Here is a 17,352-nt window from a genome sequence, read left to right on the forward strand (position 1 = left end):
CTTCTTTCCTTCTTTCTTTCTTTCTTTCTTTCTTTCTTTCTTTCTTTCTTTCTTTCTTTCCTTCTTTCTTTCTTTTTCTTTCTTTCTTTCTCTTTCCTTCTCTTTCTTACTTTCTTTCTCTTTCTCTTTCTTTCTTTCTTTCTTTCTCTCTTTCTCTCTTTCTCTCTCTCTCTTTCTCTCTCTCTTTCTCTCCTTCCCTTCTCTCTTTCTCTCCTTCTCTTCTCTCTTTCCTTCTCTCTTTCTCTGTCTTTTTTCTTTCTCTCTTTCCCTTTCTCTCTCTTCCTTCCTTTCTCTTTTCCTTCCTTTCTCCCTTTCTTTCTTCCTTCCTTTCTTTTTCTGTCTCTCTCCCCGTCTAGACCATATGCTCCTTGTGTACAGGGAATGTGTCTACTACCTCTGTTGTATTGTTCTCTCCCAAGTGCCTAGTTCAGTGTCTACAGCCGGGGCCTCGGAGTCAGATCATGGGTTCTAATTTCAGCTCTGCCGCTTGTCTGCTGGGTGACCTTGGGCAAGTCACTTCACTTCTCCGTGCCTCAGTTATTTCATCTGTAAAATGGGGATTGAGACTGGGAGCCCCATGTGGAACAGGGACTGTGCCCAACGTGATTTGCTTGTATCTACCCCAGTGCCTGCCACTTAATAAACACTTAAATACCATAATTACAGAGAAGCAGCGTGGCCTAGTGGATAAAGACCAGGCCTGGGATTCAGAAGATCGTGGGTTCTAATTCTGGCTCCTCCACTTTTCTCCTGTGGGACAGTGAGGAAGTCACTTCACTTCTCTGAGCCTCAGTTCTCCCAATCGTCAACCTATGCATGAAGCAGAAACTCCTCACCCTGGGCTTCAAGGCTGTCCAACCCCTCGCCCCCTCCTCCCTTCCCTCCCTTCTCTCCTTCTCCATCCCAGCCCGCACCCTCCGCTCCTCTGCCGCTGCTAACCTCCTCACTGGGCCTCCTTCTTCCTTTCCTGCCATCGACCCCTGGCCCACGTCCTCCCCCTGGCCTGGAATAATAATGATGATGGCATTTGTTAAGTGTGTACAAGGTGCAAAGCACTGTTCTAAGCACTGGGAGGGGATACAAGGTGGGGCTCACAGTCTTAATCCCCATTTTACAGATGAGGGAACTGAGGCTCAGAGAAGCTAAGTGACTTGCCCAAGGTCACACAGCAGACATGTGGCAGAGTCAGGATTGGAACCCATGACCTCTGACTCCAAAGCCCATGCACTTTCCACTGAGCCAAGCTGCTTCTCCCTCCCTCCCTCCACACATCTGCCAAGCTAGCTCTCTTCCTCCCTTCAAAGCCCTACTGAGAGCTCACCTCCTCCAAGAGGCCTTCCCACACTGAACCCCCTTTTCCTTTCCGCCTCCCCACCCCACCGCCCTGCCTCCTTCCCCTCCCCACAGCACCTGTATGTTTGTACAGATTAACTACTCTATTTATTTTACTTGTACATATTTACTATTCTATTTTTTTAATGATGTGCATTTAGTACAGTGCAAGCACTTAGTACAGTGCTCTGCACACAGTAAGCACTCAGTAAATATGATTGAATGAATTTAGCTTTAATTCTCTTTGTTCCTGTCCACATGTTTGTTTTGTTGCCTGTCTCCCCCTTCTAGGCTGTGAGCTGGTTGTTGGGGAGGGACCGTCTCTAGATGTTGCCAACTTGTACTTCCCAAGTGCTTAGTACAGTGCTCTGCACACAGTAAACGCTAAATAAATATGATTGAATGAATGAATCTGTGTGTGGGTCTCTGTGGGACAAGGACTGTGCCCAACCCAATTACCTTCTAGTTACCCCAGTGTTTAAAACAGTGACAGGCACTGCCTGAAACCTAGTAGGGGCATAACAAATACCACATTTATTACTGTTAATTCACATAGTAAACGCTCAATAAATATGATTGATGGATCATAGTCCAGGTGCCTTTAGTGATCTGAAACTCATTCATTCCATCGTATTCATTGAGCGTTTACTGTGTGCAGAGCACTGTACTAAGCGCTTGGGAAGTACAAGTTGGCAACATATAGAGACGGTCCCTACCCGACAACGGGCTCGCATTCATTCATTCATTCATTCAATCGTATTTATTGAGCACTTACTGTGTGCAGAGCACTGTACTAAGCGCTTGGGAAGTACAAGTTGGCAACATATAGAGATGGTCCCTACCCAACAGCGGGATCACAGTCTAGAAGGGGGAGACAGACAACAAAACAAAACATATTAACAAAATTAAATAAATAAATAGAGTAATAAATATGTACAAACATGTATACATATATGCAGGTGCTGAGGGGAGGGGAAGGAGGTAAGGCAGGGGGGATGGGACTTGTCGGCTGTGTGACTTTGGGCGAGTCACTTCACTGCTCTGGGCCTCAGTTACCTCTAGAAAGGGGAGACAGACAACAAAACAAAACATAGATAGGTGTCAGAATCATCAGAACAAGTAGAATTACAGCTAAATGCACATCATTAACAAAATAAATAGAATAGTAAATACGTACAAGTAAAATAGAGTAATAAATCTGTACAAATATATACAAGTGCTGTGGGGAGGGGAAGGAGGTAGGGCAGGGGGGATGGGGAGGAGGAGACGAAAAGGGGGGCTCAGTCTGGGAAGGCCTAATAATAATGATGATGATAGCATCTATTAAGCACTTACTTGAGGACATTCACAGAGAGAACCCTACTGGATCTACTTATTTGATCATATTCTCCCAAGCGTTTAGTATAGCGCAGAGCTCTGTAGGTACTCAAGAATCAGGGAGGTTTATTAACCACTTGCTGTGTGCAGAGCACTGTTCAAAGCCCTTAAGGGAGTAAAATAATCAATCCCTGCCTTCCAGGAGCTTCCATTGTAGCAGTAGAGACAGACATTAAAATAAATTACAGGTAGATCAAGTGACTGATTATAAAGACGTGTACGTAAATGCTGTGGGGAATCAATCATATTCATTGAGCACTTACCATGTGCAGAGCACCGTACTAAGTGCTTAGGGGAGTACAATAGAACAATATAACAGATATTCCCTGCCCACAATGAACTGACAGTCTAGAGAGGAGGAGGCAGACATTAATAGAAATAAATAAGTTGCAGATAGGGAGATAAGTGGTGTAGGGCTGGGAGGGGAATGGATAAAGGGAGCAAGTCAGGGTGACGCAGAAGAGAGTGGGAGAAGGGGAAAGGGAGGTTTAGTCAGGGAAGGCTTCTTGGAGGAGATGGGCCTTCAATAAGGCTTGGAAGGTGGGAAGAGTCATCATCTATGTGGATCAGTGAAAAGAGCCCGGGCTTGGGAGTCAGAGGTCATGGATTCTAATTCCGGCACCTCCACTTTTCCGCTGTGACACCTAGGGCGAGCCACTTCACTTCTCTGTACCTCAGTTACCTCATCTGTAAAATGGATTAAGATTGTGAGCCCCAGCTGATTACCTTGTATCAACCCCAGTGCTTAGAACAGTGCTTGGCACATAGTAAGCACTTAACAAACACCAAACACCAATTAGAGAAGCAGCGTGGCTCCGTGGAAAGGGCACAGGCTTTGGAGTCAGAGGTCATGGGTTCAAATCCCGACTCCACCACTTGTCAGCTGTGTGACTGTGGGCAAGTCACTTAACTTCTCTGGGCCTCAGTTACCTCATCTGTAAAATGGGGATTAAGACTGTGAGCCCCACGTGGGACAACCTGATCACCTTGTATCTCCCCAGCACTTAGAACAGTGCTTTGCACATAGTAAGCGCTTAACAAATACCATCATTATTATTATTATTATTAATTATCAGAGAGAGGATGGGCATCTATGTGTTTAGAGGATGAGTTCGATGAATACTATTGATTGAGATCAAAAAGACTCTCCCAAATAGGATTCACAATTTAAGAGGTAGGGAGAGCTGGCATCTTACGTCCATTTTACAGACAAGGCAACTGAGGTCCACAGAGATGAAGTGACTTGCCTGGCAGTGGCAGAGACAGGAATAGAACCCAGGTATCCTGACTCCCAGCTCTCTGCTTTTATCATTAGGCCTCACAACCTCCTTCAGAGAGTTTGGGCTCACCGCTTCAGGCCCTGCTAGCTGACAAACTCAACCCATTCTTTTCTTTTTCAATAGTTTTTAAGTGCTTACCACACACCAGGGACTATATTAAGCACTGGGGTAGACTGGACGCATTGATTATGGTATGTGTTTAGTGCATACGCGGTGCCAAACACTGTCCTAAGCACTGGGATAGACAGAAGTTAATCATGTTGAACACATTTCCTGTTGATGATAATGATGACTGTATTTCTTAAGCACTTACTATGCGTCAAGCACTGTCCTAAACTCTGGGGTAGAGTCAAGGTAATCAGGTTGTCCCATGTGGGGCTCACAGTCTTCATCCCCATTTGATAGATGAGGGAACTGAGGCTCAGAGAAGTGATGTGACTTGCCTAAGGTCACACAGCAGACAAATGGCAGAGCCAGAATTAGAACCCAGGCCTTTTGGACTCCCAAGGCCGGCCTCCATCCACCAGGCCTTGCGATGGATTCCGCGCTTCTCACCTTTCAGTGCCTAAGGAGAGGTAAAGCTGACTGATGGTTTCCAATAGCTGCCCCTCCAGCTCCTTATTGGACGTCTTCCTGGCCAGGGCCAGCTGACACTCGTTGTAGATGAGACACTGGGCTTCGTTGGGAGACAGGACACTGTAGAAGTGGCAGAGGCGACGGAGAGCTTGGAGTTGGCCTGGGGGGAGAAAAACAGAGTCAGTCAGTCAATACTATTTACTGAGCACTTACTATGTGCAGAGCACTGGACTAAACGCTTGGGAGAGGTCAAGAGAACAATAAGCAAACATTCCCTCCCACAATTAGCTTACAGTCTCCTGCTATTATTATGCTACTGATGCCTGTCTACTTCTTTTGTTGTCAGTCTCCCCCCTTCTAGACTGTGAGCCCGTCGTTTGGTAGGGACTGTCTCTATATGTTGCAGACTTGTACTTTCCAAGTGCTTAGTACAGTGCTCTGCACACAGTAAGCACTCAATAAATATGATTGAATGAATGAATGAATGAATCTGCACACAGTAAGCACTCAAATTCGATTGAATGAATGAATGAATGAATGAATCCTAAGGGATATGGTCATTCATTCATTCAATCGTATTTATTGAGCGTTTACTGTGTACAGTGCACTGTACTAAGCACTTGGGAAGTACAAGTTGGCAACATACACAGACAGTCCCTACCCAACAATGGACTCACAGTCCAGAAGGGGGAGACAGACAACTAAACAAAACATATTAACAAAATAAAATAAATAGAATAAGTATGTACTAGCAAAATAAATAGAGTAATAAATATGTACAAACATATATACGTATATACAGGTTCTGTGGGAAGGGGAAGGAGGTAACGGGGGGGGGGGAGAAGAGGGAGAGGAAGGAGGGGGCTCAGTCTGGGAAGGCCTCCTGGAAGAGGTGAGCTCTCAGTAGGGATTTGAAGGGAGGAAGAGAGCTAGCTTGGCAGATGTGCGGAGGGAGGGCATTCCAGGCCAGGGGGAGGATGTGGGCTGGGGGTCGACAGCGGGACAGGCAAGAAGGAGGCCCAGTGAGGAGGTTAGCGGCGGCAGAGGAGCAGAAGGTGTGGGCTGGGCTGGAGAAGGAAAGAAGGGAGGTGACGTAGGAGGGGGCGAGATGATGGACAGCCTTGAAGCCGAGAGTGAGGAGTTTTTGCCTGATGCATAGGTTGGTTGGTAGCCACTGGAATTTTTGAGGATGGGAGTAACATGCCCAGAGCGTTTCTGCACAAAGATGATCCGGGCAGCAGCGTGAAGTATAGATTGAAGTGGGGAGAGACAGGAGGATGGGAGATCAGACAAGACGCTGATGCAGTAATCCAGTCGGGAGAGGATGAGAGATCGGTCCCTTAGGAGAAGCAGCGTGGCTCAGTGGAAAGAGCCCGGGCTTTGGAGTCAGAGGTCATGGGCTCAAATCCCGGCTCCGCCAATAGTCAGCTGTGTGACTTCGGGCAAATCACTTCATTTCTCCGGGCCTCGGTTCTCTCATCTGTAAAATGGGGATGAAGCCTGTGAGCCCCCCGTGGGACAACCTGATTACCTTGTACCCCTATGCAAAGCACATAGTAAGAGCTTAATAAATGCCATCATTATTATTATGTTGTCAGTCAGTCAGTCATGCTTGAGTGCTTACTGTGTGCAGAGCACTGTACTAAGCCCTTGGGAGAGTAGAATAGAACAGACATTTCCTGCCAAAATGAGACTACAGCCTAGAGGGGGGAGAGAGACATTAATACAAATAAGAGAAATAAATCAACACCCCATGTGGGGCTCACAGCTTAATTCCTGCTTTAGAGATGAGGGAATCGAGGCCCAGAGAAGTGAGGCGACTTGCCCAAGGTCCCACAGCAGAACAGTGGCAGAGCTGGGATTAGAACCCAGGTCCTCTGACTCCCAGGCTCTTTCCATTGGGTCACTGCTTCTTCAATTGTATTGTAATTCCCGAAGGGCTTCGTAGAGTTCTCAGTACAAAAAGCAGCCCGGAGCAGTGGCTAAATCCCAGATTTGGGAGTCAGAAGATCATGGGTTCTAATCCCGGCTCCGCCACTTGTCTGCTGTGTGGCCTTGGACAAATCACTTCACTTACCTGTGCCTCAGTGGCCTCATGATGATGATGATGATGGCATTTGTTAAGCGCTTACTATTTGCGAAGCACTGTTCTATGTGCTGGGGGGATACAAGGTGATCAGGTTAGAGAAGCAGCGTGGCTCAGTGGAAATAACATGGTTTTGGAGTCGGCTCAAGGTTCGAATCCTGGCTCTGCTAATTGTCAGCTGTGTGCCTTTGGGCAAGTCACTTAACTTCTCTGGGCCTCAGTGACCTCATCTGGAAACTGGGGATTAAGACTGATATAACTGTAACCTCCCCAGCACTTAGAACAGTGCTTTGCACATAGTAAGTGCTTAATAAATGCCATTATTATTATTATTATTATTATTATTATTATTATTATTATCAGGTTTTCCCACGTGGGGCTCACAGGCTTCCTCCCCATTTTACAGATGAGGTAACTGAGGCTCAGAGAAGTTAAGTGACTTGCCCAAGGTCACACAGCAGACATGTGGCAGAGCCGGGATTAGAACCCATTACCTCTGACTCACAAGCACGGGCTCTTTCCACTGAGCCACGCTCATCTGTCAAATGGGGTTAATATTGTGAGCCCCATGATGGACAGGGGCTGCGCCCAACCCAATTTGCTTGTATCCACCCCAGCGCTTAGTACAGTGACCGGCACATAGTAAGTGCTTAACACATATAAGGGAAGCGGCAGGCATAGTGGATAGACCCTAGACTTCTAGACTGTGAGCCCACTGTTGGGTAGGGACTGTCTCTATATGTTGCCAACTTGTACTTCCCAAGCGCTTAGTACAGTGCTCTGCACACAGTAAGTGCTCAATAAATATGATTGAATGAATGACCCTGGGAGTCAGAAGATCATGGGTTCTAATCCTCTAGACTATGAGCCCATTGTTGGGCAGGGATGGTCTCTATTTGTTGCTGAATTGTACTTTCCAAGCGCTTAGTACAGTGCTCTGCGCACAGTAAGCGCTCAGTAAATAAGATTGAAGGAATAATCCCAGCTCCACCACATGTCTGCTACGTGATTTTACACAAGTCACTTCATTTCTCTGGGCCTCAGTTCCTCCATCTGTAAATGGGGATTAAGATGGTGATCCCCAGGTGGACTAGGGACCGTGTCCAAAATGATTTACTCGTATCTACCCCAGTGCTTAGAACAGTGCTTGGCACCTAGTAAGTACTAAATGAGTACCATAATTATTATTTCGGTCTCATTGCTGAACAGTACAGTGCTCTGCACATAGTAAGCGCTCAATAAATATGATTGATTGATTGATTGCTGAAGCCCTTGTAATAACCAGAGCCACCTCAGCTGCTGTTAACAACAGAAAGCTCCATTTCCAATTCCCAATGCTTAGAACAGTGCTTGGCACATAGAAAGCGCTTAACGAATACCATCATCATCGTCATTCTCAGGTCACAATCCCCCAACTGCTAAGGATTAGAAGAAAAGGGACATGGTCTGATTCTTCTGAGCAAAGGGGGCCAAAGTGTCGAAGGGAAAGGACACGCTTAGTACAGTGCTCTGCACACAGTAAGCGCTCAATAAATACGATTGAAAGAATGAATGAATGACACGGGACAAGAAGACAGGAAAGCTCGGTTCTGATCCCGACTCGACCACTGGGCTGTTGTGCGACCTCGGAAGAGTCACTGGGCCTCAGTTTCCCCATATAATGGTAATAATCATAGTCATAATAAAGATTGTGGTTTTCTTCTTCCTGCTTGGACTGTGAGTCCTACATGGTTGGGGCTGCTCAGTGGAAAGAGCCCGGGCTTTGGGGTCAGAGGTCATGGGTTCTAATCCCGGCTTCACCAGTGGTCAGCTGTGTGACTGGGTGAGTCGCTTCACTTCTCTGGTCCTCAGTGACCTCATCTGTAGAATGGGGATTGGGACTGGGAGCCCCCCGTGGGATGACCTGATCACCTTGTAACCTCGCCAGCACTTAGAACAGTGCTTTGCACATAGCAAGCGCTTAATAAATGCCATTATTATTATTATTATTATTATTCTCTGGGCCTCAGTTCCCTCATCTGTAAAATGGGGATTAAGACTGGGAGCCCCCCTGATCTCCTTGTAACCTCCTCAGTGCTTAGAACAGTGATTTGCACATAGTAAGCACTTTATAAATGCCATTATTATTATTATTATTATTATTATTATTATTATTATTATTATTAACACTAGTGGTATTTGTTAAGCGCTTACTATGTGCCAGGCACTGTACTAAATGCTGGGGTGGATACAAGCAAATCAGGTTGGACACAGTCCCTGTCCCACACAGGGCTCACATTCTTAGTCCCCATTTTATGGATGAGGCCCAGAGAAGTGAAGTGACTTTCCCAAGGCCACACAGCAAACAAGCAGCAGAACTGGGATTAGAACCCATGAGCTTCTAACTCCCAGGCCCAGGCTCTAACCACTAAACCACACTGTTCCCCAACATAGTGGTATTTGTAATAATAATAATAATAATAATAATAATAATAACAGTCCTTGTTAAGAGTTTAGTAGGTGCCAAGCACTGCTCTATGAACTGGGGTAGATACAAGTTAATCAGGTTGGACACAGTCCCTGTCCCACGTGGGGCTCACACTCTTAATTCCATTTTACAGATGAGGTAACTGAGGCCCAGTGAAGTTAAGTGACTTGCGTAAGGTCACAGAGCAGACATGTGGCAGAGTTAGAATTAGAACCCAGGTCCTTCTGACTCCACGGCTTGTGCTCTACCCACTACTACTAATAATAATAATTACATTTATTAAGCACTTACTATGTGCAAAGCACTGTTCTAAGCACTGGGGAGGTTACAAGGTGATCAGGTTGTCCCCCAGGGGGCTCACAGTCTTCATCCCCATTTTACAGATGAGGTAACTGAGGCCCAGAGAAGTTAAGTGACTGGCCCAAAGTCACACAGCTGACAATTGGTGGAGCTGGGATTCGAACCCACGACCTCTGACTCCAAAGCCCGGGCCCCTTCCACTGAGCCACGCTGTTAGGCAAGAACTGTTTTAAATGCTGGAGAAGACAAGATAATTTGGTCAGACAGTCCCTGTCCAACACAGAACTCACAGTCTAAGTAGGAATAAATAAATTCCATATGTTAAGCGCTTACGATGTGCCAGGCGCTATTCTAAGCACTGGGGTAGATACAAGTCAATTGGATTGGACACAGTCCCTGTCCCACATAGGACTCCCAAGCACTTAGTACAGTGCTCTGCACACAGTAAGCGCTCAATAAATACAATTGATTGATTGATTGACACATTCTTAAGCCCCATTTTACAGATGATGGAACTGAGCCACAGAGAAGTGAAGTGACTAGCCCAAGGTCACATAGCTGTCGAGTGGTGGAGTCGGGATTAGAACCCAGGTTCTTCTGATTGCCAGGCCCAGCTCTTTCCACTAGGCCAGGTTGCTCCTCATCTTTTTAACGTGAATAAGATATCCTCTATTCTTTACTATTTGGCTGTGGCCAATCTTGTTATCTTGCCTCTCCCCAGAGCTTGTCACCTAGTACGCTCATTATGGGCAGGGAAAGTGTCTGCCGGCTCTGTTGCACTTACTATCATCATCATCAATCATATTTATTGAGCGCTTACTGAGTGCAGAGCACTGTACTAAGCGCTTGGGAAGTACAAGTTGGCAACATATAGAGACAGTCCCTACCCAACAGTGGGCTCACAGTCTAAAAGGGGGAGACAGAGAACAAAACCAAACATACTAACAAAATAAAATAAATAGAATAGATATGCACAAGTAAAATAAATAAATAAATAGAGTAACACCATTAATTGACTGACTGATAGTCTCCCCCCTAGTCTGTAAGCTCATTTTGGGCAGGAAATGTGCCCGTTTATTGTTCTACTGTAAGAATTATAATAATAATGGCATTTGTTAAGCACTTACTATGTGCAAAGCACTGTTCTAAGTGCTAGGGAGGTTACAAGGTGATGAGGTTTTCCCCACGGGGGGCTCACGGCCTTAATCCCCATTTTACAAATGAGGTAACAGGCACAGAGAAGTTAAGTGACTTGCCCAAAGTCACACAGCTGACAATTGGCGGAGCCAGGGTTTGAACCCATGACCTCTGACTCCAAAGCCCAGGCTCTTTCCATGGAGACAATCTGCTTCTCTACTCTCCCAAGCGCTTAATATTGTGCTCTGCACACAGTAAATGCTCATTGAATATAAATGAATGAATACCATTAATAATAATCATAATAATTATGGTATTTGTTAAGTGCTTCCATGTTGTCAGGCACTGTATTAAGCACTGGGGTGGATATAAGCAAATCGGGTTGGACACAGTCCCTGTCCCATGTGGGGCTCACGGTCCCAATCCCCATTTTACAGGTGAGGGAACTGAGGCCCAAAGAAGTGAAGTGACTTTTTTTTTAATGGCATTTATTAAGCGCTTACTACGTGCAAAGCAATCAATCAATCAATCGTATTTATTGAGCGCTTATTGTGTGCAGAGCACTGTACTAAGCGCTTGGGAAGTACAAGTTGGCAACATATAGAGACAGTCCCTACCCAACAGTGGGCTCACAGTCTAAAAGCACTGTCCTAAGCGCTGGGGAGGTTACAGACTGATCAGGTTGTCCCATGGCGGGGCTCACAGTCTTAATCCCCATTTTACAGTTGAGGCCCAGAGAAGTGAAGTGACTTGCCCAAAGTCACACAGCTGACAATTGGCGGGGGCTGGGATTTGAACCCATGACCTCTGCCTCCAAAGCCCGCGCTCTTTCCATTGAGCCACGCTGCTTCAGTTATTATTACGGTGCTTCGCACACGGTAAGGGCTCAATAAATATGACTGACCGAATGAGTATCTTTTAGTCCACGCAGCAGGGGGGAAGGGGGGCTTACCTTCAAAGTCCTCCGACTCCAGCGCCGCCAGAAATGCCCACTCGTAGTAACACTTTCCTTTGTCCCGGTGAGCCCCGCTGGTGTAATAGTGACCCAGGCGGAGGAGGACCTGAGAGAAATCCCGGCCACGGCCCGGCAGGCCGGAGAACACCTTGACCGCCGCCACGTAGTAGCTCTCGGCCAGCCGGTGGGCATCCACGCGGAGGCAGAGACTCCCCAGGTTGGCCAGGGCCACGGCCTGGTTCCTCTCCGGGCCCAGCTCCCGGGCCACCCGCAGGGCTCGGCAGTAGCCACGGGCCGCCCTCCGGGTCCGGTTCATCCTCTTGAGCGCCAAGGCCCGCATGTTGCTGGCGACGCCGACCTGCCTCCGGCTGCTGCCCGGGAAGTCCAAGACGGAGGCCAGCACGACCGAGGCGGCGGCGGGCTCCCCGCGCAGGAGGTACAGCCAGGCCAGGGAGACCAGGCGGTCCACGACGGCCCCGGCGGGCGCGGCCGGGTCCGGCTCCGCCGCCTTCGCCGTGTAGGCCACGGCCGGCCCGTATTTCCCGTGGGCGGCGTAGAGCCCCGCCAGGCTGAGGTAAATGGAGGCACGGAGCCGGTGGTCTTGGTTTGAGGCGACGCGGAGAGCTCTCCGGAGGTAGCGCGCGGCCTGCGAGGGAGCGGCCCGTCCGTCGTCCCTCGCCCCGCGCCCCTGCGGGGTGTGCTCGAGGACCAGGCTTAGGCTTCTCAGCGTGTCGGAGAGCGTGCAGGCGTCGCCCGAGGAAGCCACCTCGACGCAGCTGAGCGTGAGTCGGGGCAGGCATCTCAGAGCATACACCTCAGCCAGGCGGAAGTAGCAGCGGATGGCCAACGGGCCTCCGCCCAAGCCCAAGTCCTCGTTCAGGACCTGCAGCCTCTCCAGGAAGGGCAGGGCGCCTTCCGGCTGCTTCAGGGCCACGAAGTGCTTGGCCAGCAAGAAGCAGGCCCTGGCCTCCGCCGGCCGGCTCCGGCCGCAGACGGCTCCCTTCAGGGCCCGCCTCAGGACGTCCGACGCCGTTTCGGCGCCGGAGGCGGCCCCCGGGATGCCCATCAGCAGGGCCGCCGCCTTCCCCCAGGCGGGCTCCCATTTCTCCCGGTTCTTCTGCTTGAGGTAAATGGCGGCCAGGTTGGCGTAGACCGCCACGACGAGGAAGCGGTCGCCGAAGCTCCCCCCCAGGGCTCCCAGGGCCTCCTCCAGATAGACGCGGGCTTGGGAAAGCTTGAGTTTTTTAAGGCACGTTCTCCCCAGGAGGAAGCAGAGGCGGCTCAGGGCCATGGGCAGGTTGGCTCTCTTGGCCGCCCCCCGGGCCTCCGTGAGGAAAGCGACTGCCTCCTCCTCGTCGGCGTAGCCATGGAGCAACGACGCCGGGAATGGGGAGGAGAAGTCATACAGGGTCCGGAAGCCGGGCTGGAAGTCCTCGCGATTCAGGAACAGCAGCAGCGGGTGAAGCCCCTCCGGGCCATCTCCACTTTCCCCGGGCCTCACGCAGAAATGGGGGTCTTGGTTGGCCGTCGGGGCCTCATCTCTGTCCAACGGGGGGTCCGGGTCTGCCTCCTCTGTGGGGCTGGCCCTTCCACAATTGTCCAGGGCTTCTGCCACCAAACGCTTCACATCGCTCAACTCGGGACTTCCAGTTACAGCTGCGCCTTCTGAAATTCACAACAGGCCCGGAGGTGAAAAAGGCCCAAGGAGATGGAATTCAAAGTCTTTTTCTTTCTTTCTTTATTTATGGCATTTGTTAAGTGCTTACTACGTGCCAGGTACTGTACTGAGTGCTGAGGTAGATACAAGCTAATCGAGTGGGACGAGTTCGTGTCCCACATGGGGCTCACATTCCCCATGTGAAGCAGCGTGGCTCAGTGGAAAAAGCCCGGGCTTTGGAGTCAGAGATCAAGGGCTCGAATCTCCACTCCACCAATTGTCAGCCGTGTGACTTTGGGCAAGTCTCCCCCTTTTAGACTGTGAGCCCACTGTTGGGTAGGGACTGTCTCTATATGTTGCCAATTTGTACTTCCCAAGCGCTTAGTACAGTGCTCTGCACATATTAAGCGCTCAATAAATACGATTGATGATGATGATGAAGTCACTTCATTTTTCTGGGCCTCGGTTACCTCATCTGTAAAATGGGGATGAAGACTATGAGCCCCCCGTTTCTGCACAAAGATGATCCGGGCAGCAGCGTGAAGTATAGACTGAACTGGGGAGAGACAGGAGGATGGGAGATCAGAGAGGAAGCTGACGCAGTAATCCAGGAGGGAGAGGATGAGAGATTGAACCAGCAAGGTAGCTGTTTGGATGGAGAGGAAAGGGCGGATCTTGGTGATGTTGCGGAGGTGAGACCAGCAGGTTTTGGTGACGGATTGGATGTGAGGGGTGAACGAGAGAGCGGAGTCGAGAATGACACCAAGTTTGCGGGCTCGTGAGATGAGAAGGATGGTAGTGCCGTCTACAGTGACGGGAAAGTCAGGGAGAGGGCAGGGTTTGGGAGGGAGGATGAGGAGTTCAGTCTCAGACATACTGAGTTTTAGATGGCGGGCAGACATCCAGACTGAGATGTCCTGAAGGCAGGAGGAGACCCGAGCCTGAAGGGAGGGAGAGAGAGCAGGGGCGGAGACGTAGACTTGGGTGTCATCAGCGTAGAGATGATAGTTTAAGCCACGGGAGCGAATGAGTTCACTGAGGGAGTGAGTGTAGATAGAGAACAGAAGCAGACCAAGAACTGACCCTTGAGGAACCCCTACAGTAAGGGGATGGGAGGGGGAGGAGGAGCCCACGAAGGAGACTGAGAATGAGGTAACAGGCACAGAGAAGTTAAGCAGCTTGCCCAAGATCACCCAGCAGACAAGTGGAAGAGCAGGATTAGAGCCCACATCCTCTGACTCCCAAACCCGGGATCTTGTCACTAAGCCCACAGAACTAATGAAATGAGCTCACTGGGGTATTTAAGCCCATATGAGTTACCCCCGTCCTAAAGTAGATTAATGAATCTGGTTTCTTTTTTATGCTATTTAATAATAATAATGTTGGTATTTGTTAAGCACTTACTATGTGCCAAGCACTGTTCTAAACATTGAAGTAGAAACAACGTCATCAGGTTGTCCCACGTGGGGTTTACAATCTTAATCTTAATCCCCAGTCTTAATTCCCAGTCTTAATCACAGAGGAGCAGCATGGCTCAGTGGAAAGAGCACGGGCTCGGGAGTCAGAGGTCATGGATTCTAATCCCGGCTCTGCCACTTTCACAAAAAGTCAACTATATTTTTTTGTCCTCAAATTATAATAATTATGGCAATTTTAAGCACTTAGTATGTGCCAAGCACTGGATTAAGTGCTGGGGGATATACAAGCAAATCGGGTTGGACACAGTCCCTGTCCCACGTGGGGCTCACAGTCTCCATCCCCATTTGATAGATGAGGTAACTGAGGCACAGAGCAGTGAAGTGACTCAGTCAAGATCACATGGCAGAAAAGTGGCAGAGCCAGGATTAGAACTCATGACCTTCAGATTCCCAGGCCCACACTCTATCCACTATGCCATGCTGCTTCTCAACTCATTGTGGGCCGAGAATATGTCTGTTTATTGTTGTGTTGTACTCTCCCAGGTGCTTAGTACAGTGCTCTGCCCAAAGTATGTGCTCAAATTCGATTGACCGACTACTTCTCCCTCCCTCTCTTCTGGTGTCTACAGAGAAAAGGATAGGGAAAACGTTCCTTAGGAGGGGAGGCAAATCCAGGATCTTAAAAGAAAATTGAAATTTTGCATTGCAGCCTGAATTTTCTAGGGTAGTTTGGGATTTTTCTTCTTGTCAGTTGAGTCCAAAGTGACTTTACCCCCACAGGTTCCCGAGAAAAAAATCACAGCTCACCAGTCCGTGGGGAATAAAGAGTAGAAACCTGCGGAGAGTGAAGATCAGCTAACTCACGACGCGGCCAGGATGAGATATTTAAGCCATTAAATGAAGAACTGGAAAATCAGAAACGCTTCTCATCTGAGGCACATTTGGGCCCAAGGGGCAGGTGAGAGAATGAGGGAAATGATTCTAAAGTAAGCTATCCCTACTACTGAAAAAATATTCAAGAGCATGTCCTGTTGATGAAAATAATAATAGTAATGGTATCTACCAAGCATTGTTCTAAGCGCTGGGGCATATTAGATATCTTATCAGGTCAGACACAGTCCATGTCCCAGATGGGGCTCACAGTCTAAGTAAGAGGGTGAACAGAGATTGAATCCCCATTTTAGAAGTCTAGACTTCTAGACTGTGAGCCCGCTGTTGGGTAGGGACTGTCTCTATATGTTGCCAACTTGTACTTCCCAAGCTCTTAGTACAGTGCTCTCCACACAGTAAGCGCTCAATAAATACGATTGAATGAATGAATGAATGAATTTTACCACTAAAGAAATTGAGGTCCTGAGAAGTGAAGTGACTTTGCCCGAAGTCACACAGCAAGCAAGAGAAGCATAGGAGAAGCAGCATGGCCTAGTGGGAAGAGCCCGGGCTTGGAAGTCCGAGGATGTGGGTTCTAATCCCTGCTCTGCCACTTGCCTGCTGTGTGACCTTGGGCAAGCCACTCAACTTCTCTGTTCCTAAAGTATCTCACCTGTGAAATGGGGATTAAGACTGTGAATCCCACGTGGGACAACCTGATTACCTTGTATCTACGCCAGCACCTAGAACAGTGCTTGGAACACAGTAAGCACTTAACACATACCAACATTAATAGTATTATTATTAAAATAATACTCTGTCTCTGTCTCCGTCTCTGTTGACGGCACTACCATCCTTCCCGTCTCACAAGCCCGCAACCTTGGTGTCATCCTCGACTCCGCTCTCTCATTCACCCCTCACATCCAAGCCGCTGCCAAAACCTGCCGGTCTCAGCTCCGCAACATTGCCAAGATCCGCCCTTTCCTCTCCATCCCAACCGCTACCCTGCTCATTCAAGCTCTCATCCTATCCCGTCTGGACTACTGCATCAGCCTTCTCTCTGATCTCCCATCCTCGTGTCTCTCTCCACTTCAATCCATACTTCATGCTGCTGCCCAGATTATCTTTGTCCAGAAACGCTTTGGGCATATTACTCCCCTCCTCAAAAATCTCCAGTGGCTACCAATCAATCTGCACATCAGGCAGAAACTCCTCACCCTGGGCTTCAAGGCTGTCCATCACCTCGCCCCCTCCTACCTCACCTCCCTTCTGTCCTTCTCCAGCCCAGCCCGCACCCTCCGCTCCTCCACCGCTGATCTCCTCACCGTACCTCGCTCTCGCCTGTCCCGCCATCGACCCCCGGCTCACGTCCTCCCCCGGGCCTGGAATGGCCTCCCTCTGCCCATCCGCCAAACTAGCTCTCTTCCTCCCTTCAAGGCCCTGCTGAGAGCTCACCTCCTCCAGGAGGCCTTCCCAGACTGAGCCCCTTCCTTCCTCTCCCCCTCGTTCCCCTTTCCATCCCCCCCATCTTACCTCCTTCCCTTCCCCACAGCACCTGTATATATGTATATATGTTTGTACATATTTATTACTCTATTTATTTATTTATTTATTTTACCTGTACATATCTATTCTATTTATTTTAATTTGTTAGTATGTTTGGTTTTGTTCTCTGTCTCCCCCTTTTAGACTGTGAGCCTACTGTTGGGTAGGGACTGTCTCTATATGTTGCCAATTTGTACTTCCCAAGCGCTTAGTACAGTGCTCTGCACATAGTAAGCGCTCAATAAATACGATTGATGATGATGATAAAATAGAGATTGAGATTTTGAGCCCTAGGTGGGACAAGGACTGTGTCCAGTTTGATATTCTTGTATCTACCCCAGAGGCTAGTACA

General features: G+C 48.7%; 1 protein-coding gene across 2 annotated transcripts in view; it reads right to left on the bottom strand.

Annotated features, from left to right (window-relative positions):
- Window positions 1–17,352, bottom strand: part of SH3TC1 (SH3 domain and tetratricopeptide repeats 1) — a 111,039-nt gene that overhangs the window by 26,148 nt on the left and 67,539 nt on the right. For both annotated transcript variants that reach the window (XM_038745937.1, XM_038745938.1), the window contains 2 exons: window positions 11,508–13,175; window positions 4,545–4,725 (listed from right to left, as the gene is read on the bottom strand). In XM_038745937.1, the coding sequence (XP_038601865.1) occupies window positions 4,545–4,725; window positions 11,508–13,175 (1,849 nt within the window). The remainder of the gene's footprint in view (window positions 1–4,544; window positions 4,726–11,507; window positions 13,176–17,352) is intronic.

Source organism: Tachyglossus aculeatus, chromosome 4, assembly GCF_015852505.1.
Source record: "Tachyglossus aculeatus isolate mTacAcu1 chromosome 4, mTacAcu1.pri, whole genome shotgun sequence".
In the NCBI taxonomy this organism is placed as follows: domain Eukaryota; kingdom Metazoa; phylum Chordata; class Mammalia; order Monotremata; family Tachyglossidae; genus Tachyglossus; species Tachyglossus aculeatus.